General features: G+C 37.7%; 2 protein-coding genes and 1 long non-coding RNA gene across 8 annotated transcripts in view; 1 reads left to right on the top strand and 2 right to left on the bottom strand.

Annotated features, from left to right (window-relative positions):
• The window catches only part of LOC6620133 (acetylcholine receptor subunit alpha-like), a 76,948-nt gene extending 70,355 nt beyond the window's left edge, over positions 1-6,593 (bottom strand). Inside the window, exon 1 of one of the 2 annotated variants that reach the window (XM_032717346.1) lies at positions 6,517-6,593. The gene's annotated coding sequence lies outside the window, so the exon portion shown is untranslated. Of the gene's footprint in view, positions 1-5,850; positions 6,356-6,516 lie in introns of those variants that run through there. The other variant, XM_032717345.1, reaches the window with a different exon arrangement.
• Positions 6,594-6,616: 23 nt separating this feature from the next.
• On the top strand, positions 6,617-16,844 carry LOC116800901. Of its 4 annotated transcripts, XR_004361666.1 has the most exons (4): positions 12,193-12,759; positions 13,617-13,697; positions 14,120-14,600; positions 16,146-16,844. It is a non-coding gene; the product is annotated as an uncharacterized LOC116800901 (long non-coding RNA). The 4 variants fall into 4 exon arrangements; XR_004361668.1 differs by lacking the exons at positions 12,193-12,759; positions 13,617-13,697; positions 16,146-16,844 and adding exons at positions 6,617-6,993; positions 7,861-7,970 and having other exon boundaries at positions 14,120-15,017; XR_004361667.1 differs by lacking the exon at positions 14,120-14,600.
• Positions 12,939-22,153, bottom strand: LOC116800899 (homeobox protein MSH-C). Of its 2 annotated transcripts, none has more exons than XM_032717350.1 (3): positions 21,808-22,153; positions 13,360-13,554; positions 12,939-13,290 (listed from the first exon to the last, which is right to left on the bottom strand). In XM_032717350.1, exons 1-3 carry the CDS (start codon positions 21,980-21,982, stop codon positions 12,986-12,988), a joined length of 675 nt encoding a protein of 224 aa, XP_032573241.1. In that variant the 5' UTR covers positions 21,983-22,153; the 3' UTR covers positions 12,939-12,985. The 2 variants fall into 2 exon arrangements, with proteins under 2 accessions (XP_032573241.1, XP_032573240.1); XM_032717349.1 differs by lacking the exon at positions 21,808-22,153 and adding an exon at positions 17,952-18,297.
• Positions 22,154-23,137: the final 984 nt, after the last annotated feature.

Below are 23,137 nucleotides of genomic sequence, written 5' to 3'. Positions count from 1 at the left end.
AGGAGGTCCTACGGAAGTACACAACAAGGACCTGGTGTGTTCGAAAGGGTCAGTGAAGAGTAGTCGGCAAAGGTGGTCCCAGGGCGAGCGTTGTCTCAACCCGTGGACGATACACCCTGCCCCATATAATCCTAATCCCGTTCGGGCCGGTAAGTCGTCCGCTGTCAGGGAAGCACAGGACTGCGCAGGCAGGGCGTAGCAGAAGAGACGCCGCAGGAGCAACACAATCAACAGGAGTCAGCCGTGAAGACTGTACAATAAATCGACTATAATTAGAACCTCTGCTTTTCCTTGGTCGGGCAATCTCACCAATCATACGAACGTTCAAACTCTCCGATCTAGCCATTGCAATTCGTAGCTAGTAGAAATAGGAAAAACAGTTCGTTACAAGGCTCTGTTGAAATGATAAGCACCTAATTCTTGATCAGATTCGAGCTGCTGCTGGATGCGTCGATTTGGTCTGCACATTTTTGGTTATATATTAATTTAGGCCTTCCTGGTTTACCTGTTAATAACTTCTTAGGTCTTCCGCGACAATGTTTCAACCAAAGACACTAGAATAACAAGATGCGTAACGGCCATACATTGGTTTGGCACTATGCAACCACTTTTTTGGTGAAGGCCAAATTTGCTCTCTTTCCGCTCGCTTACGGTGAGTGCGTAAGAAATCTAAAAATAGAATTTGCTTGCTTGTGTGAGTAAAAACAAGAGACGAGAACGCGTATATGTGTGCGTGTTGTGCTAGACGACGATTTTCGGGCCGAAATAAATTCTGATCGAAGAAACGAATTTACATATTTGGAGTTGTGGCCAATTTCGTAGCATATATAAAATAATAATTAAAAATTCACGCCCTGACTATTATAATTTTAAAGTTTCTTAAATTCGTTTGTTAAATTGCCGCTCGAATTAGCTACCGTTTACATATTTATATTTATGTTAATAATTAATTATATGTAATATATGTAATAATCGGTACCCAGGGAATACCACGGGGAGGCGATTACAATTGTAATGGGGTCCTATATTTATTAGGCCTTCGAGTCGACTTGAAATATTTTAATGTTTAACATTAAAACATTTCCATGTTCTCCAATTAAGTTTTTTTTCTGACTATTGTTTTTTTATATTTTGCGTCCATTTTTCAGTCGCCAATTATTTAAATATCGCTCATTTTTTTATTTATGAGATAGAATGCTGAGCTTAGCTTGCTTTTTTTGTCTTTTACAGTCCACTTGCAATGCTTAAAAAGCAAAACTTTTATTAGTTTGTTTAACAGATCTGTTCTATGTGCATAGCATTCATTATTTTCATAAAACCATAATGAGAAGGCACTACTTTCATTTGTGCACTTAATGCATTGCTCACAAATTAATTTTTTTATACACATTTGTTTTTTATTATTTTTAAAAATATTTTCGAAATCTTTAATGTGTATTTTGCAAATAATAAAAAATAATTCAGATGGTGCCATTAATTTCCCGAAGTCCGAGGCACGAAGTGCAGACACAAGCACTCAACAATCACTGCCTTATTAATTTTTCTCACGTCGCAAGCTGAATACTCTAATGACAAATATTCTAATATAAAGTCATTTGTGAAATTTATTTTGGTATATTATGTACACAGATTCGGCTATTACTATTTCTAAGCTATATTTGAATAATAATAACGTTAAGGCAATGCAAAGCAAGCATTTTTTACATGGTGCCAATTGATCAAAAATAATTAAAGTATAAGAAATTTTAAGGTGAAGGGCATATTTTGTCAAATTTACAATGCATGAGCGCATACGTGTGCACACATACATGTGCCTGCTATCACTGCATGCGTATAAAAGAGCTATTCGCTATAAAGCTCTCCGCTCTCTCGCTTTTGAACAAAAACTCGAGAGAGCCTGGAGCCACCTCTAGAGCCACGGCCAAAAATTGCGTGCCAAAAAATTGTATGGCGTTACGCATCATGTTATTCTAGTGTCTTTTGTTTTGCCGTATCCGTCGAGCCGATGATCTCCTTTCCGCGTTAATTTCACCGTTTAATAGCCTTAAGCTATTCGAGGTATTAGAGGAACGCCACGCAACCACTGGCAATTGATCTACAGACTGTCAATCGCAACAAATCCTCAAATGTTGCTAAGATCAGCAGCCAAAAAAGTTCCGATGCAATACGATCTATCCGTTGTGGAGGGAAAAAATGTAACTTTTCTTATCCTAGAGACATTTCACCTTTCAAGTATAGTAAGGTGGTAAAAGAGTTCGACGCTGAGATTAAAAGTTTGAGTTAGAGTTTCCCGAATATCAGATACCCGTTACTCAGCTAGTGTGAATGCGAACACGAAATTTTATCATTTTGGAATATCGATAGATATTGGGAAATAAAATGAGAAAAAATTTTAAAATTGTTCAAAAGAGTGGGCGTGACCGGTTTGGCGGCTTTAGGGTATTTGAGTGGGCGTGGCAAAAAGTTTTTTGGCAAATAGTTAAAAATTACACGACTAATAAAAGTCTGAAAAAATATCCACACATTTTTCAAAAGTATGGGCGTGGCAGTTGTGTGCGGTTTGTGGGCGTTAGAGTGGGCGTGGCAAAATGGGTCAATAAGCTTCCGCTGCGTCTTTGTCTCTAGAATCTGTAAGCTGAATCACAATCTTCTATCATTTATAGTTCCTGAGATCTTAACGTTCATACGGACAGAAGGACAGACGGACATTTCTGACCACATACCACGTGTGCCTATGGAATGAACAACATTTGCCACAGAATCTGGTTCTGTTTACGTTTTCGAGAGGGCTTTCCGAGTGCTACGAAAGAATTCTTCCTGCCAATGTCATTCTTTACGCAATGTTGCTAAGTTTTGTGTGTCTATGTGCAGTAATTCGTGCTTGATCTTCGGCTTGAGATTATGACGAACTTCTACAGTCCTGCATTGGTTTACGAAGGGAATTTGCATTGGAAAGAATTGCATTCAAAAAGTCATCAAACTTTCTGTGCTACCCTGTTGTACTCATAGAACTTTTAATTTCACGATCAGATCTCTGGTCCTGATATCTCTTCTTTAAACTCATGTTTAATTCATTAAAATTAATTGTATCTGCCTATCTATGAACACACCAGTAAAAAACTAAGGCCGGGCCTGCAAACAGTAAATTAGCAAATTGGGAAAGTAGTTCGATGTTTCCGTTCAGACAATTTACGCGGTAAATAATATCCTCAATGGCAAAGACATTAGCTGACCCACTGAATTTAATACGCTAATTAGCTATTTTATTGTTAATTTTATCCCTGCAGCGCAATCAGTCCATTATTTGAAACTGTGGATCTATTCAATTGAGTGAACGCTACAGTGATTTGTTCTGTCAATGGTTGTAGCATGCTTGCTTGAAAGTCTGCATTGAACTCTGGATTATTTGATAAACACAGTCTTCTGTCACGACTCTGGAAGATAGTTAGATCTACAATGATTTAAGATTAGGGGTAAGTTTTTTTCTAGTGAATCTACTTGGAACAGAAAATTTTAGCCGACTAACCATGTCGGGACTATCGACTTCACCACTAATAAGCTTACAATTAAAGACTGCTCCAAGCATCGTTCTACGGTTAGCTAGGGGATATAAATTATTTAAAAGAGGTCTAATGGAATAAGGAGGTAATATAAGGTTTGCATCCCAATTTAGACGACGCAAGGCAAACAGTAAAAAGTTTTTTTGGATCGATTCAATGCGGTCCGAGTGAACTACGTATTAAGGACTCCAAACAGGTGGATCCATTCTCATTAATCGGAGAGACTACCGATATGGTTTTGACAACCTTCTTTGGTATACCGATAAAAATTGGCAAGGAAAACAATAAAACGAACATTTTTCAATATCGTGAGCGTGGCAGTTTTGTGCGGTATTAGGGCGTTAGAGTTGGCGTGAGAAAAATTTTGATGCCAAGTCGAAACAAATTTACAAGACTAATAAAAAGAATATCACAACATATTGCAAAAGTGTGGGCGTACCAGTTCTGGGCGGTTTGTGAGCGTTAGAGTGGGCGTGGAGACATGGTCAATAAACTTGCGCTGCGTCTAGTCACTAGAATCTGTATGCTAAATCTCAACCTTCTTTTATAGCTTTTATAGTTCCTGAGATTTTTACGTTCATACGAACGGGCAGACAATCGGACAGGGCCAGCTCGACTCGGCTATTGATCTTGATCAAGAATATATATACTTTATATGGTCGGAAACGCTTCCATCTAGTATACCTTTTAACTCTACGAGTAACATGTATAAAATAGATGATATAGAAAGTGAAAAATATGCCGAGTTCAAAGGGAAGACGTAATTATCTTTTCAAAAACAATAGGCAAACTTTATTTATAATTTTTTTCTCTTCAGAGAAAACCAATTCCATTCATGTCAAACTCTTAAAACTCTCTCTGGCAGAGACGATAAGAACTGGTCAGAAGTGTCAGTGGAGTTCGACAAAGGTGGTTCTGTGAAAGGTTTTGGCTTAACCTAGAAACGGACGATACACCTTGCAGCTCTGCGACCATAACATCCTAAATCCAAGAAAGGAAGGACGACGAAGGAGTAACGGCGCGCAGCAGACGACGGGAACGCTCGAAGTCCATTATAGAGTGGTCTTATAATAAAGCTAATTTAATCTGAAACCCTGTCTTCTCCTTGTTCGGGCACCCTCACAAAATATAAATTCGGTGGGACGAACAAACAAACAAACTATCTGAGCAACTTTGTCAATGTTCTATTTTTACAACAATTTATTTTTAGTTCGTGTCTGATCTACTATACTTTGCACGTCAGCACCTACTTGAAAATAAATTTATCAACGCAAGGTGTTTTATTTTCACATTATAACTTTATTTACATTTATATATTGGATTGTCCTATATTTTGCTTGTAGCGGAGAGTATTAATAATAAAATCAAGAGAGAATGATATAGTCGATTTCCCCGACTTTCAGATACCCGTTACTCAACTAGTGGAAATGCGATCTCGAAATTTCATAATTTTTCTGGGATAGCGATAGATATTGGTAAATAGACTCATCAAAAATTTAAAAATTCTTTAAAAGTGTGGACGTGGCAGTTCTCTCAAACCTGACTGGAAAAAAGGTTTTTCGTTAATTGATAGAAATGTACAAAACTAACAAAATTATAAAAAAATATACCAAAAATTCAACCTTCAAGTCTTTGCAGTTTCTGAGATCTTGCCGTTCATACGGACAGACGGACATGGCCAGTTCGACTCGGTTAATGATCCTGAAACATAATTTAATTACCTTATATGGTCGGAAACGCTTCCCTTTCCCTTTACAAACTTTCCAACGAATCTGATTTACCCTTTTACTGTTCTAGTAACGGTTATATTAAAGGCTAGTAGACTTAGTGAGAAACTTATTATTTAATAATAATAATATTTTCGACCGTACAAAGTATAAATGATAACAATCAGGATCTTTAGTCGACTTATGTTTGTTCACGCCTACTTTACCGCCCATAATGCGAAACAAACCGTCATTACTTTATTTTCCAATACCTGTAGGTACGCCGAACTCTTATAGTTAGGAAATCGAGTTACATTACATTAAAAATATCATCTAGCGCCATATTAGGTGTATGGCCCATTTTGTATTTTAAAATTGATAAAGTTTAAAAGATAAAGTCACTTGACTTTAGCTTTCTTTTTATGTATACTAAATAGGTATCGCTAATCAAGAGCACTGAACACTTTTAACGGTATGTTATTAGACCGATTAACGCTGCACATAAAAAATAAAAAGGGCCTCTAATACATATACATATGTTCTTTGCATTTAAAAATGTTCTATTACTTTTTCACCATACAGACCTTGAGCGACCAATAGTTTGTGAAGAATGTATAATTTTTAATATACGAAGTGCATTTTTATAACTATTTATTTCTATTCTTATTCTGGTCAATAGCACATTCAGTTAGGTAGCGGACTATGCCTAAGATGGCATTGTATTTTTGCTTGCAAATGTTTTTCATGTCACTTATTTATCACGTAAGCATTGAATTATTAGATGTATCGTCTGCCCTGCACAATACTCAGGATAAGCAAGATACAATTTAATTATTTATACACAGAATCGTGAATTTGTTACATCATTAAATGTAGAATTTTGTCATGGAGTCGCGAATTGATTATCAAACCATTGAAATGTCGGTTGAAACTAGATAAGGGAACAACTTGGAATCCTCCCCATTCCGTTCCAGCCCCATGGAAGATTTTTTCTCTCTTCTCTCTGGAACTTTATTTTCCTCCACCAAATATTTTGTAAACACAAACGTATTTTGTGTATAGCACATAAGTTATTGATGTATTTGCGTTGAAATATTTCTCTAAGGCATAGTCAATACAATTACAAACATTGCAATATGAAAAGAAAATGGTTTGCAATTGAACAAATTCATCTGCGGCAAGCCAGATGAGTGCGTTTCTCTCAGTAGTGAATTGCCGTCTTTTAACTTACTGTTAGTTAGGCAACTTACATGAAAAAATGCATGGATTGGTTTTAGAATTAGGCAATATTTATAATTCTAAAGAGCTCATATTTTACTTATAAAAAATTTAAAAGTTCTGAATTTCTGCATTCAGGGTAACATTATATATATAAATTGAGAATTCCCATTAAATCTAAACGCATGCGCGAAGCATATGTAATTAGAACTTTAACTGTAAATTATAGAACGTCAAATGCATCTTTTATTTTATTTCATTCAAAGTTACCATATAATTTGAGCGGAAACAAAAAACCCATCGAAAATATCTTTACATCAAAGTTCTGTTATATAAAAATTCTAATCGGCTTTTTATCGTTGGCAAAACTTAAACTGGAAGTTTGCCGTTTTTATTCCATATTAAAAGCACACACATTCCTTCGGATATTACTGCAATAAACTGTTACATAATTAAAAAAAAAATTCTTAAGTGTTTTGAACATTTTCGTTGTACCTTTACATAAAAAAGTAATTTTTTTAGTTTTATTATTCGCCTAGCAAAATATGGGAAATCTTAAAATATATTTCAAAAGTATGGGCGTGACAGTTTTGGGCTTTCGAGTACACATTTATAAGACATTAAAGTGGAAGTGGCAACAACAGTTTTTAAATTTACTCTGCTTTTGTCCTGAAATTTGCATGCCTAATCTAAACTTTATAGCTTTTATAGTTCCTGATATCTCGACGTTCATACGGACGGACAGACAGACAGGTTCAGCTCGACTCGGCTATTGATCCTGATCAAGAATATATAAACTTTATACGGTCGGAAACGCTTCCTTCCCTGATAAAGAACCTATAAGTTACGATAGCTGCCCATAGGCCGGCACTTAATCTCGTTACGAGCCGGTATTGCCGCCGAGTAGGCAACTCCAGTTCGTCGCTTGCGCAACGTCCGGCTGTCGTTTCATTTGCAGGCGTACCAGTTCGTGCACGCGAGATCAGGGACCCCGAACGGGGTTGACGTTCGCCGACGGTGTGCGATCGACACGCCATGGACGGGATATGTGAAGTCCGTGGTCAGTACTTTATAGTTTTTGGATGGAAGACTGGTGTGAAGGGAAAGTGTCGAGAGAATGGGTTCGCCAGAGAGCCAAAGTGCAGTGTCATAATTGATGTATACCTTATAGGTTCCGAAATGCTTCCTTTTGCTTGTTACCCTTACCCTGTCATAAAACTGTGTTTGGTTTGATCAATTAAAACCAAAATGAAATTGGTTATACCTTGTCGGGTCACGCAGCCGCCAGCAATTGCTTATATTGTTATTTCCTACATCTAAGCTCAGTCTTCTATCGCTCATTCTCTTGTACTCTCGCACGTACACTTTTGGCTTAGTGTTCTGGTGACCTCTCTGCAATTAAGTCGCTCATTATCATTCGCCTCCGTACTATTGTGCATATCGCATCTATTCAATTCAAATCGCTTCGATAAAAACAATGTACCTGGTATGTATGTAACATATAAAGTATTGTCGTGATCGTTTTCACTTGTCGAGTCGATCTGGCCATAACCATCTGTTTTGACTTATAGTCAACATCTAGTATGCAGATTCTAGTAGCTACTACTAGCTAGCACATTCGCACAGACTAGTCCTGACATACGTGAGGATACTGGCAAAAGTATCTACCATGAAATATTATAAGTGTCCCACATATCGCGGTCGACCACTCATCACGTATTATTATTTTATTAATATCATTATTTTAACATTTTTAACTCCAACTAAACATAGTGACTTCAGCCAGATTCTTTACAGATCGAGCCGGACAATATCACAAAATCGCATAGAGATCGAATCCTAAAAAGGACAAGAGTGTTTCGTGGGTGTTAGAGTGGGCGTGGCAACACTCGGAAATAAACTTGCGCTGCGTAAATGTCTCTAGCTGCCTGCTTTATCTCAACATTATAGCTTTTAAAGTTTCTGAGATGGAGACGTTCATACTGACAGACGGACATGACCAGATCGACTCGGATATTGATCCTGATAATAAATATATATTCTTAATAGGGTCGGAAACGCCTCCTTCTAATTGGTACATACTTTTTAAAGATCTTTGCTCTGCAGCAGTCGTGGTGAGTGTTGTTGCTTTAGTTGGTCCGACCTTTAGTTCTGCAAAATAATGGCGGATGCCATAAATATTGTCTATATCGCAATTAAATCATTTTTAAACTGTTGTGTTCCAGTGTACTTTTCGTCTGTCTCTAACTACCTTCCTTGGTTTAATAATGAGTTGACACACCTCTGAAATGTAAGTTTTCGGGTCCATTAGCCGCCAGCAGCACCAATTATGACCAACATTGGAGACACAATTAGTCAGCGGCATCTCAGCTTTCTTTACGTATGCAGATCAGCTGCATGAGTATTTAAGCTCTCCTCTCTCTCTCTCCCGAGCTCTCTCTTGCACCTTTGGTTTAGCGTTCGCAATGCATCTATTCTTTTCTCGTTTTCGTCACCTATGCACCCGCATCGCTGCCAAACTTCACTTGAAAAATAAACAATATCGTTTGAATTGGATCCAAAACAAAAATCGTCTTTTATTTTATATATATATGTAGGATATTTATTGTTTAGCTCAATTGTTTATCTTAGTAATATTTTGATATTATAATAGTTGCTTATTATATTTGGTATTTAGCAAAAAGATGACTCGTGCCAACACTTCTTGATCACCGGACATACGACGAGCACACAACAAGCCTTACTCCGGACACGACAACTTTCGGCTTCACGATCTTTTTACTGCACAACTTTCAACTCGCTTTGTTCTTCTTCGACTCCCTCTATGCTTGTCCTTATAACTCCTTCTTCCTCTTCTGCCTGCGCTCACGACACTAGCCTTTGCGATGATTATCGATCATCGCATATCGATAACTATCTTTACATATATATATATTTTATATTTATATATTTATGTTTCCAAAACCAGCTTATAAAAAAGCTTATTAGCTCAACATTTTGGTGACCCCGATATGATACTGTGCATAAACATTTAACTAATTTTTTTCCTATTTCTGCTCGCTACGAATTGCATCGGCTAGCTCAGAGAGTTTGTGCGTTCCTCCCACCAAATTAATGATTTGTGTCATTTCCCCCGACCAAGGAAAAGAAAAGGTTTTAATTATAGTCGATTTATTGTACTGCTTTTACGGCTAACTCCTCCGGTATTCGCGCTGCTCCTGCGGCGTTTCTACTGCAAAGCCTTGCCTCGTTGTCCTGTGCTACCTTGACCACGGACGACGAGCCGGCCCGAACGGGTTTAGGATAATTTGGTGCAGGGTGTATCGTCCACAGGTTGAGGCAACGCTCAGCCTGGGACCACCTTTGCCGACCACTAACTCCACTGACCCTTTTAGACACGCCAGGTCCTTGCTCCTCCACTACAAGGATCACTCTCCACTTGCACTGCTCGTCCTTCCGTGTCCTGCGGGCCTCTTACTGCCCGACGCTTCCACTGTTTTTTTTTACCAACTTCTCTGCGCGTTTTCACTCACAAACTCCTTATTTGCACGTTCTGTCTCACTGTTTTCTTCCACGCGCGGTCTTGTTCACTAACTGTTTACTCCTCGGCTTCAGACTTCGCGTCCTGACCGCGCTACTCGCGCCGGTACTATCCTCGTGCACGAACGGTTCCGCGCGTGTTGTGACTGTCTGCCTTGAACTGCACTTGCGCCGTCCTTTATAGGTCGCGGGGATCCCGGTTTTTTCACTTTCGCGCACGGCCTGTTTGGGTACAAGGTCCAACTCGTGTACCGTTAGATTACGATGCGTCCTCTGTGTGCATGTCCAAAATTCGCACCGTTACCGTTGGAACTCCGAGCCCTTGGCTGGATCTAGTGCAAGGTCCAGCGCGGTACGGTTAGTTCCCGGTCTTTCCGCTTTGCCGGGGTCCAAGGTCCATTAATTACCGTTTGACCTGACCGCCCTTGACTCTTTCTGCGTCGCAGCCGTCTTCGCTGTTGCTAGGCCGCTCCCCTGCATCCAGATTTGTGCGGACTTTTATGATTCCTCACAAACAATTATAGGTAAATAATACGAATCTGTTTAAGCCTTAACCTTTATTAATTCGCTTAAGTGCGTTGTTGAACAACATTTGCGTCTGCAATATTCATACAAATCAAAGGCAGTGAACAGTAAAACAAACATATAGAGTTATATTTGTGGACGTACATAGCCAAATAACGAAAGCTGTCGCTAATTTATCTTAGCGATCTTCCCGTTTTAACGGAATTTCGAGTCGCTGTCTTTGCCGTTTCGTTGTTGTACCTCCTGACATGAGTGCTGAAAAGTCTGGAAACGTTACCGCTGAAATTTTTAAAGCGCAAGGCGACTGCTAATAAGAAAGCGTAATGATTATCAAAGAATCTGATAATCATTACGCTTTCTTATTAGCAGCCGCCTTGCGCTTTAAAAATTTCAGCGGTAACGTTTCCAAACTTTTCAGCACTCATGCGTTAATTTCGTTTGATGAGTCCATTCTGCATGATTAATGAGCTTCTGCACGCGTTTATAAACATTCTCGAAATTTAAATAAATTTGAGTGAGAAATTTGATGATGTTCTCGTTACGCTTAAGTCCTCAGTTCGGGTGGAGATTTCAAAGCGCGCCTCGCCTCGTCCACCTTTGTTGATGGCATTTATCCGTGTGATTGTGACCATCAGCAGCGTTCACTCCGAAAAATCGAAATTCCAGAATTCGTTATAGGTTATGCTTACTGGATGGGGACTTTTATTCCATGTTTACGAGTTGCCCCAGGTCCTACCAATAAGCCGTCAGGGCCTAATACAAGGCTTTAATTAAAGAGTACTTGCATATGAGACGTATGTCAGAATTTCCGACAGAAGAATCAACACTTAGCTTCGCGTCGTTTTTGATGGATCAGCGACGACATCTTCTGGATACTCCTTAAACGATGTTCTGATGGCCGGTCGAGTAATTCAGCCAAAGATGATTTGTGCGTGTTTAACCTGCATACTATTACTTATGGCACGAATCTTGCTTCCTACCTTGCTGTGAGGTCGTAGTTGTCTATTGATGAGGAGGCGACGGGGCTGCCGTGACTTCTAAGTTGATGGTTTGATATCTGATATCGCCAGCTCCAAAGAAGATGCCATCAACATAATGCAGCTGATGTCCGGCAATTTTAAACTGAGAAAGTGGCGTTCAAATGTACCATCCGTTTTAGAAGGAGTTTCGGAAGATAATTTTTAAAGTTTGACGATGAAGGCGGTTTTACAAAAAGACCTCGCCTGAGCTCTCTCTTGCTGTAATATGAATGCACACAAATCGAATAAATGCAAAGGGTTTATTCTACAAAATGAAGCGTATTTGAAGATGTAAGAGGGGTATAAAGTTTTATGTCATATTATATTGAGTAGAACGAGTAAAAATTACCGAAGTGTCATAATTGTGCGATAACTATACTTTCGTGTTTTTTGTTTTTTTTCTTTTCTGACTTTTGATGTCAAACTAACTGCCCAAAACTAATAAGATATTTCTTCATAGTTTTATTAGTCTTTTTAAATTTATATCAATTTTCCAAAAAACTATTTGCAACGCCCACAAACCGCCACGCCCACAGTTTTAAAAATTTTGTTAAATTTTTTATCATTTTATTTGAAAATTTTTTTAAATTTTTTATCATTTTATTCCCCAAATCGATACCCCTTAAAATTATGAAATTTCGAGTACGCATTTCCACTAGCTGATTAACGGGTATCTGATAGTTGGCGGGGGACTCGACTATACATTCGTTCTTGCTTTCGTTTCATTTGTATACCCTTGTTATTCCTCGTAGACAGAAAAGTGTATTCTAGTTTCGATAAAAAGCATGTAACAGATAAATGGATGCTTTTCCGACCAACAGGATCAATAGCTTAGTCGATCCGACCATGTCAAACCGTATGAACGTTGAGATCTGAGGAATGCTGCACAAGTTTGTATATTGATGTTGCCTCGCCCACTTGCGTAAAGACGGAGAGGCATGACCAAAGAGACATGGCTGGACCAATATTACTACTGTGAGGACGCACCGTGAACTAACAGGACGTTTGTGGACCTTAGACCCGAGCAGACAAGTCGTCATGGGGAGGACTCAAGGGCAGCCAGGTCAAACGAGAAATAATGGACCTTGAACCCCTGCAAAGCGGAGAGACCGTGAACTAACGGTACCGTGTAGTTGATCACTGCAAGTGACGGAGCAGAGCATCGCGGAGATCCTCTCAGCGAGGATACGGGTGAGGACAAAGGAACGACGCCGCGCTGCAAACGGGGATGACTGTAGGAGTGCAGAGCATGTATTCTAACAAAGAAATTTGGTGGGACGAACTAACAAAACTCTCTGAGCTAGCCGTTGCAACACATAGCGAGCAGAACCAAGAAAAACACTTTGGTACAACTATAAAAAGTATATAACTATCTGCTTTTCTTATTTTATTTAAGATTTAATAACTTTTAAATGTGTTATTCAATAGTATCATATTTTGTATTTGGAATAATAGTTGTTATGGGAAGGGTAGGTATCCATAGTCCATGTCTGTGCGCTATTTTCAACCGCGAAGTCAGCTGCTTCTTCCATTTGGTCCGACGATTTTGAAACCATGTTTTTACCTGAACTTCCGTCAAAGATAATGATTTTGACAGTTCAACACGCTTGCTAACGCTAAGATATTTGTCTAAATTAAACTCATTTTCAAGACGTTCCAGCTGTGAGGCACTATAGGCCTGACGAGGTTTTCTGTCAGTAAATTTCTTTCTCAGTTGTTTTTCTTGGAAACAAAAAAGTTATTTTTAAAATTTAATTTGAGGATTTTAATTATTTAAATTGAAAATAATACCTTGTAAGTTTGTCGAGTTGGTTAAATAAGAGGGAAGAATACTTTCTGTTCGCCATATAAAACGCGAGGCTGTGCTGTCATCAAATGTGATGGGAAACCGGAGGTGGTGTCCTTGACATAACTGAAAATTTGTAAGTGGGGTTTTCTTATTTCCTCCCTGAGGAAAGCTAAATTCATACAGTTTTGAAACATCGCCTGAAATATACAAATTCGATAGTATTTTTATTACTTTTTAAGCATTTTTATGTTCATTGCAGCGCCTTATTATCTTCGAAAGTTCTTAGTTGTCCGATTCTTCGACAAGAAGATTTTATTAACAGAGAGAGAGAACGGCTTAAGTGAGTACCTATAGTACCCATAATGTACGTTACGATACTCACAATTTCCAAAAAAATAAAATAAAGTAGCGCTTTATATAAAAATTTGCATTGTATATAAAAATTTAAAAATTGTATTTTATAACTCTTATAACTTTCCTTATAACAACCATAGAGAGAAATCTATCTCTAAAAAAAACATGATTTTTTTTGCAAAAACTATTAAGCCCCTATAAAATCCAGAAGGTTCTAGAGACAAAGACGCAGCGCAAGTTTGTTGACCCATATGACCAAGCCCACTCTAAAGCCCTCCACGTCCACATTTTTGAAAGTTTTTTCGAAATTATTTCATTATTTTATTAGTCTTGTAAGTTTTTATCGACACATCCCACATTTTTGAACCACATATCGATATATTTTCATTTTTTTTTTTTTTTTTAAAGTGGCGCACTGCCAAGCCTGGGTTAGTTGTGAATGCCATGTTCCGAGTTAAAGATGAAAACTAACCGCCATAGAAGTGGACGTTAGCGAGAGTCGTTGAGCTGCTGCCTGAAAGAGATGGAGTCGCCCGAGTTGCTGAGGCTGAGGACAACTACAAGATTGACGAAGCGGGCCGTGAAGAAGCTGTGTCTGATACCCCTTAAGGACGCTGTTGATGATGTGGGGTCACGCAGACGCCACCAGCACCTTAACCTATGTCTATATTTATGGCCAACATTGGAGACACAATTATTCTGCGGCAGATGCAGATTAGCTGCGTGAGCATATAAGCTCTCCTCTCTCGAACTCTCTCTTGTACTCCCTTGCACCTACATCTTTGGCTTAGCGTTCTGCTGTTCTCAATGCAATTATTCGTTTCTCGCTGTCGTAACCTATGCACGCGCATTACTGCGAAACATCGTCGGAATTCGCTTCAAAACTAAAGTTAGTAAAAAAGCTTATTAGCTCAACATAAGTATTTAAGTGCTCTGTTAAATTTTACCCTGTTTAATTATCAGTGTTACAATAACTATTTAATCCGCTGTAATTTCCAGTTCGCACATGATCCAAAAAAGTTTTATAATTTCGATAGTACCAAGAGCTTCCTCGCTATTTTTTGAAAATACTTCAGTAAAATCGGCTCAGGCAATAGCTGATCTATTTGCCAAGTTTTTTTTAAACAACATATTCTATATCAAAGTCGATTTTAAAATTTTCTTTCTTTCTGTATTAAAATTTCTAAATTTCTCTTTAAAAAGTTCCCTTATTTGTATTCTCGGAGTTACATCCGGTTTCCCACAAAGTAGCCACCTTAGTCTGCTTCTTTAGGGATGAAATTACCTTATCGTAGGAAAAGTTAAATATTCCCCCGTTTATATTACCGGCTTTGGTTTTTTCTTGTATATAAGACAATAAATCTGATGACGTTTGTTCAGGGGAAAGCCGAAAAACATTTTTGTAGTGTAACCACCGTGAGGGGGTTTAGTGCTGCAAATTGTATTAATGAGGGACCTTTGCGGTGATAAACAAATCAGGACAAGTGGTTTCACTGGTTGAAAAACCGCAGACAAATCGGAATCTACAGCAATCCCAAGGTGGACTCCCTTTATAACGGATTGAATAGATTGCTCCGAATCTTTTTAAACTACCGATCTTAGCAACAATTGAAGATTTTCAGCGATCGACAACTGATCAGCTGTGGAGTCCAGTTGTCGGAGGAAGGCAGCGTCGGTCTTGAATGTGGTCTATCTGTAGTCAAGTTGGCGGAATGTAAACATTCTAACTATCGATAAGAACGGGTAGTAGATATATTGTCGTCGACCATACACGATCGAGGATACTCGATCAATCTCTCGAGAAAGGGATGGATGGGATATAGACGAAAAAATAAATAAATAAAACGGGTTTCCCGACCGTCAGATACTCTGCACTCTGCTAGTGAGAATACGAAAACGAAATTTCATCACATTTCTGGGCTATTGATAGATATTGGGAAATAAAAAAACAAAAAAAATGGTTTTAATAAGTGTGAGCGTGAACATTTTGTAGGTGTAAGATGGGGCGTGGCGTAAATGTTTTTTGGTATACCCATAGAAATTGGCAGGACGATAAAAATCAAAACATTTTTCAAAAGTGTGGTCGTGGCAGTTATTGGATGTTTGTGGATGTTAGAGTGGGTGGGGCAAAACATCTTTTGGCAAATCGATAAAAATTTACAAAACTTATAAAAATATCGAAGCATTTTTCACAAGTGTGGGCGTAGCAGTTTTGTGCGGGTTGTGGGAGTGGCAACAAACTTGCGCTGCGTCTATGTTTTTAGAATCTGTATGCGGACGATCAGCTGTATAGAGGGATATGGCTGAATCGTCTCACCCGTTAATTAAGATTATGAGGCTATAATTTTCCATTTCATTGCATATTTATGTGTTGAAAATAAAAAAAATGTATATATAAGAATAATTATTTAAAGAAGAAGAATTATTATTTCAGGTCAAACGGTACCGAGCTGGACCTTGGACCCCGACAAAGCAGAGAGACCGTGAACTAACGGTAACGCGCTGGAACTGGGATTCGAGCCGGCCAAGGGCACAGTGGTCGAACGCTAACGGTGGAAATGCACAAAGAGGACACACCGTGAACTAACGGTACATGGACCTTGTGACCGAGAGCGCCGTGCGCAAAAGGGGAAATAACGGGATCCTTGCGGCCTATAAAGGGACGGCGTAAGTGCAGCCCGCGGCAGTCAGTCACAACACACGAGGAAAGTCGCTACTGCGGTAGCGCGGTCGCACAGTCGGAACGGAGTCTGAAGGTGGAGGCGTAGATTCAGCCAACCAGACCGCGCGTGAACGCGCGGTTAAGTAACGAAAGAATAAACAGTGGAAGCGTCGGGCAGAAAAAGGCCCGCAGGAAGTGAAGAACGAGCACTGCAAGTGAAGAGTAATCCTGGGAGTGGAGGAGAAGATTCTGGCATGTCTGAAAGGGTCAGTGGAGTCAATGGTCAGCACAGGTTGTCCCAGGCCGAGAGTTGCCTCGCCCGTGGACGATACACCCTGCCCCATAACATCCTAATCCCGGCCGGGCCCAGTACAACGAAGGCAAGGCGTTACAGGAGAAACGCCGCAGGAGCAGCGAGATCACCGAAGAAGTCACTGATAAAACAGTAGAATAAATCGATTATAATAAGAACCCTCTGCTTTTCCTTGGTCGAACAATCACACAAATCATAAATTTGGTGGGACGAACGCGCAAACTCTCTGAGCTAGCCTTTGCGATTCGTAGCGAGCAAAAATAGAAAATCAGTTCGTTACAATACTTTACTATAATGTTCCTATTGTCAACTTGGTTTTCTTAGTTGATTGTGTTATTATACTATGCAGTCTTTGGAAAAATCGGAAGACTATATGTTGAAATTTACCATGGGAGCAGTGTAACGGAAATAATATATTTTGTTGTATTATGCTGTGTCCGTAATCGTATTTATCTATAGGACCTGCGACGGTATATAAGCTTCAACTTGCCAATTCTATCTTCATTTATATATTTTTTTATGCGGTGTTAAATTACTAAAAAAAGGTAAGTAAGCAGAAGTACATGGTATTTCAAAAAATGACACCATAACGCCCCAGGGCTGTCAATCCCACAATTTTCGAAAAAGTTTTGGTATGGTTACAAGACCAAACATGAGAGAATGCTATAGTCGAGTTCCCCGACTATCAGATACCCGTTATTCAGCTAGTTTGAACCTTTGTTTTTTTATTACCCTTCTCGGACAACTTAATCTAATCGGTATCAATTTAAACGATTTTTAATATCAAAGTTATTAACAAAAATTATATGATTATGAGCATTCAAGAAATGGAATGTTTACATCAGATCGCCTTGGCTATTGATCCTGATGAAGACTTTATATGGTCGGAAGCGCTTCCTTCTACATAAAAATGTCGTATGTTGACATTTGTCGCCCATACGACCTGTAACCAATAAAAATAGCTTATACCGTACGGACGGTCAAGCGGACGAACAGCTGAATAGAGGGATATGGCTAGATCGACTTAGACGTTAATAAAGGTTACGAGGTTAACATTTTCCCCTTCACTGCATATTATTGTGTTAAAAATGAATAAAAACATTATATCTATGAATAATTTATATAAGAATTTGGATAGCTTGAATGTATTTATGTTAGACACGTTTTTGTGTGTATACTCACACAAAAAATATATTTAGCTTTTAACAATAAATAACACCACATACTTTACTATAATGTTTCTATTGACAACTTCGTTTTCTTACTTGATGTAACATTAGTATTGCCTTTGGACAGACTATTTTGCGATGAGTGGGCCTCTGAAGTGCTCAAAATACTGTCAATACTAAACGCTCCTAATCTTCCCTTTTTTTTTATTTGTATACTTTTGCCAATACAAGAATTTAATCGCGACTTATCTTGTTCGAGCTGCGGATTCATCTTTCTCTTCCGTGTGACTACAACTGGAGTTTAAAATGTTGACTGTGAAAATACAAATGCTCCTACATATACAATTAAGCTGTTTAAAGCTCGTGCCCCGCCCAGAATTCACACATCGTTATTTCATTCCTGAAATGTACTAATGAGAATAACCATCAAGAGTGTCCGTCAACAACCAATCAATATGCTTGCTTAGTATCTTGAAGTATGTATAGCATCAATATATGCACATAAACACACAAAGTATAAATCCAATTTTAAATGTGTTAATTTATCACCTAATTTCTAATTAGGGAGAAATATAATATCAAGAAATCATACATCTTTTTCAATTACAATTGCTTACTACAACTGGCGTTGAAAGCAAAGCAAACAAGAGAGAACAGTATAGTCGAGTTCCTCGACCATCATATACCCGTTACTCAGCTGGTTGGAGTGCAAACGATAAATTTTAAAAATTTGATTTCATATCCAATAAAAATTCAACAAAATACGCATAGGATCTAGGGAGTGAACGAATTTTTTGACATTCCGTAACTGATGGCACACCATATCCAAATAAATTTTTGCCCATTTAGGCGTGACAGATAAGTAAATTAAGGATATTTTATTTTCTTAATAGAAAATAATAAAACAAGAGAGAATGTTATAGTCGAGTTCCCAGACAATAGTCGGTATCTGATAAGATACCCGTTACTCAGCTAGTGTGAAGTCGAAGGCGAAATTTCATCATTTTTTTGTGATATCGATAGATAAAATTAAAAATTGTTCCAAAGTGTGGGTATGACCGGTTCGGCGGCTTTAGGGCGTTAGACTGGGCGCGGCAAAACGGTTTTTGGTAAATCGATAGAAATTTACAAAACTAATAAAATTATGAAAAAATATTGACAAATGATTCAAAAAGGTGGGGGTGGCAGTTTTGGGTGGCTTGTGGGCGTTAGAGTGGGCGTGGCAGTATGGGTCACATAACTTGCGCCGCGTCTTTGTATTTAAAATACAGATTTTGCTGAATCTCAACCTTCAGCTTTCATAGTTCCTGAGATCTCGACATGCATACGGACAGACGGACGGACTAGTTTTTAGCTAGGAAGAAATAAGAATTCTTGTCACTTATTTCTGGGGAGACACACAACAATTATTAAATATTATTATATATATGTATTTTTATTATTATTTGATCAATATCCACTGCCTTCTGACTTTAAATAGTCCATTGTTTTTAAGAATGTTTTAAAATGGTAAAACTCTTTTATAAATGAACTCAAACTATTTTTTCTCGAGCATGAAGACGGACAGAAAGTCAGACGGACGCCTAGTGATCCTAAATACATATATGGGATAGAGTCGAAAGGCGACAATGAAGAAAAATCTTTTTAATGGACATGTTTTTATATCAAAGGATATAAGGATATTATTCAGAAGTTTTCAAGCCAGTGAGGAACGACTGTATTAAATACTATCATATAATCTTGATTGGGATTCATGTTTACGAAAACTTTTCTCTTAGATTTTAGTCTATCTGCATGAATCTATTCCAAAATTTCTATTCTTTAGCAAGTAATATAAATATATGTAGGTCCGGGAAATGCCGAATCGATCTAGTATATCATTTATATAAATATGTATATAAATAGAGGAATATCTGTAAAATAATTTCGAATAAAACTTAACATTTGTTTTGATTAATAATTGTTTTTTTTCGGTGTGCAGTTTTTGGAAAAATCAGAAGACTTTATTTACATAGTGGCCATAGAAACAAAAGAAATAATAATAATTCGTAATCGTATTTATCTACATAACCTGCGACGGTATATAAGATTGAACTTGCCAATTTTATCTTAATTTATATATTTTTTAGGCGGTGATAAATTATTAAAAAAATTTAAGTGAGCAAAAGTACAGGGTACTTCAAAAATTACACCATAACACCTCAGGGCTGTCAATCCCACAATTTTCGAAAAAGTTTTGGTCTTGTTACAAGACCAAACAAGAGTTCGAGTTCCCCGACTATCAGATACCCGTTACTCAGCTAGTTTGAACTTTTGTTTGTTTTTTTAATTTATTAAACGAAATTACTTAATTGACTAGCGTACTATTTCCCTTCTTGGACAACTTAATCTAATCGGTATCAATTTAAACGATTTTTAATATCTAAGTTATTTACAAAAATTATATGATTATGAGTATTAAGGGAATGGAATGTTTACAATACTAATAAATTGTCTCATTTATTCAAAATCCTATCGAAACTTAAAAATAATATTTAAAATATCTTCATCATATATTCCTACTAACTGAGTAACAGCTATCTGGTACTCTTTACACATTTACAAGGCTAAATAACCAAACAGAAACATTCACTAAAAAAACAAACTTGCGCTGATTCTACTTTTCTAGAATCTGTATGATTAATCCCTAGCTTTTCTGAGTATCTAAGATCTTGACGTTTATAGGGACGCAAAGACGGAATTGGCCATATCGACTCGCTTCCTTCTACCTTTTACATAATTTTCAACTAATCAATATTCCTTTTTACACACAAGTAATAGGTATAAAAGTAAACCACTTATGAGGCTCAAAAGGTTTTTACGGCACAATTCGGTTTCACATTATGGAAAGTGTGAAAACATTTGTTGGCAGGGAAAGAAAAGATAATAATTAAATAAAAGAAAAAGGATCACTTCTTTTCAGCGCGATAATTGAAGTTTAAATAACCTATTGAGACTTATATTTTTATACCCGTTACTCGTAGCGTAGTAAAAGGGTATACTAGATTCGTTGAAAAATGTGTTACAGGCCGAAAGGGGCGTTTCCGACCAAATAAAATATATATTTTTTTGATCAGGATCAATAGCCTAATAGATTTTCAGCATGCAGACTCTAGAGACAAGGACGCAGCGCAAGTTTGTTGACCCATGTTGTCACACGCACTCTAACGCCCACAAACCGCCCAAAACTGGCACGCCCACATTTTTGAAAATATGAAGGTGACAGATTAGGGAGGTTCTAGAAGCATGGCAAAAGTGTACATAGAGAGAAATTGGCACGATAAAGAATAAATTAAACAGAGACAAAACTACAGTCAAAATTGTCGTAGTGGTTTTTATTGGTTTGTTGACGATAAAGTGGGCGAGGCAATATTAATAAATAAACATGTGCAGCGTTTATGCCTTTAGAATATTGATCTCAACTGTCTAGTTCTATCGTCTATCGTTCCTGAGATCTCAACGTTCATACGGACAATCAGACGGACATTGCCAGATCGCCTTGGCTATTGATCCTGATGAAGACTTTATATGGTCGGAAGCGCTTCCTTCTACATAAAAATGTCGTATGTTGACATTTGTCGCCCATACGACCTGTAACCAATAAAAATAGCTTATACCGTACGGACGGTCAAGCGGACGAACAGCTGAATAGAGGGATATGGCTAGATCGACTTAGACGTTAATAAAGGTTACGAGGTTAACATTTTCCCCTTCACTGCATATTATTGTGTTAAAAATGAATAAAAACATTATATCTATGAATAATTTATATAAGAATTTGGATAGCTTGAATGTATTTATGTTAGACACGTTTTTGTGTGTATACTCACACAAAAAATATATTTAGCTTTTAACAATAAATAACACCACATACTTTACTATAATGTTTCTATTGACAACTTCGTTTTCTTACTTGATGTAACATTAGTATTGCCTTTGGACAGACTATTTTGCGATGAGTGGGCCTCTGAAGTGCTCAAAATACTGTCAATACTAAACGCTCCTAATCTTCCCTTTTTTTTTATTTGTATACTTTTGCCAATACAAGAATTTAATCGCGACTTATCTTGTTCGAGCTGCGGATTCATCTTTCTCTTCCGTGTGACTACAACTGGAGTTTAAAATGTTGACTGTGAAAATACAAATGCTCCTACATATACAATTAAGCTGTTTAAAGCTCGTGCCCCGCCCAGAATTCACACATCGTTATTTCATTCCTGAAATGTACTAATGAGAATAACCATCAAGAGTGTCCGTCAACAACCAATCAATATGCTTGCTTAGTATCTTGAAGTATGTATAGCATCAATATATGCACATAAACACACAAAGTATAAATCCAATTTTAAATGTGTTAATTTATCACCTAATTTCTAATTAGGGAGAAATATAATATCAAGAAATCATACATCTTTTTCAATTACAATTGCTTACTACAACTGGCGTTGAAAGCAAAGCAAACAAGAGAGAACAGTATAGTCGAGTTCCTCGACCATCATATACCCGTTACTCAGCTGGTTGGAGTGCAAACGATAAATTTTAAAAATTTGATTTCATATCCAATAAAAATTCAACAAAATACGCATAGGATCTAGGGAGTGAACGAATTTTTTGACATTCCGTAACTGATGGCACACCATATCCAAATAATTATTTGCCCATTTAGGCGTGACAGATAAGTAAATTAAGGATATTTTATTTTCTTATAAGAAAATAATAAAACAAGAGAGAATGTTATAGTCGAGTTCCCAGACAATAGTCGGTATCTGATAAGATACCCGTTACTCAGCTAGTGTGAAGACGAAGGCGAAATTTCATCATTTTTTTGTGAAATCGATAGATAAAATTAAAAATTGTTCCAAAGTGTGGGTATGACCGGTTCGGCGGCTTTAGGGCGTTAGACTGGGCGCGGCAAAACGGTTTTTGGTAAATCGATAGAAATTTACAAAACTAATAAAATTATGAAAAAATATTGACAAATGATTCAAAAAGGTGGGGGTGGCAGTTTTGGGTGGCTTGTGGGCGTTAGAGTGGGCGTGGCAGTATGGGTCACATAACTTGCGCCGCGTCTTTGTATTTAAAATACAGATTTTGCTGAATCTCAACCTTCAGCTTTCATAGTTCCTGAGATCTCGACATTCATACGGACAGACGGACGGACTAGTTTTTAGCTAGGGAGAAATAAGAATTCTTGTCACTTATTTCTGGGGAGACACACAACAATTATTAAATATTATTATATA

Source organism: Drosophila sechellia, chromosome 3L (assembly GCF_004382195.2).
Source record: "Drosophila sechellia strain sech25 chromosome 3L, ASM438219v1, whole genome shotgun sequence".
Classification (NCBI taxonomy): Eukaryota; Metazoa; Arthropoda; class Insecta; order Diptera; family Drosophilidae; genus Drosophila; species Drosophila sechellia.
The sequence above is the reverse complement of the archived record's forward strand: the minus strand, read 5'-3'. Positions and strand labels throughout refer to the sequence as shown.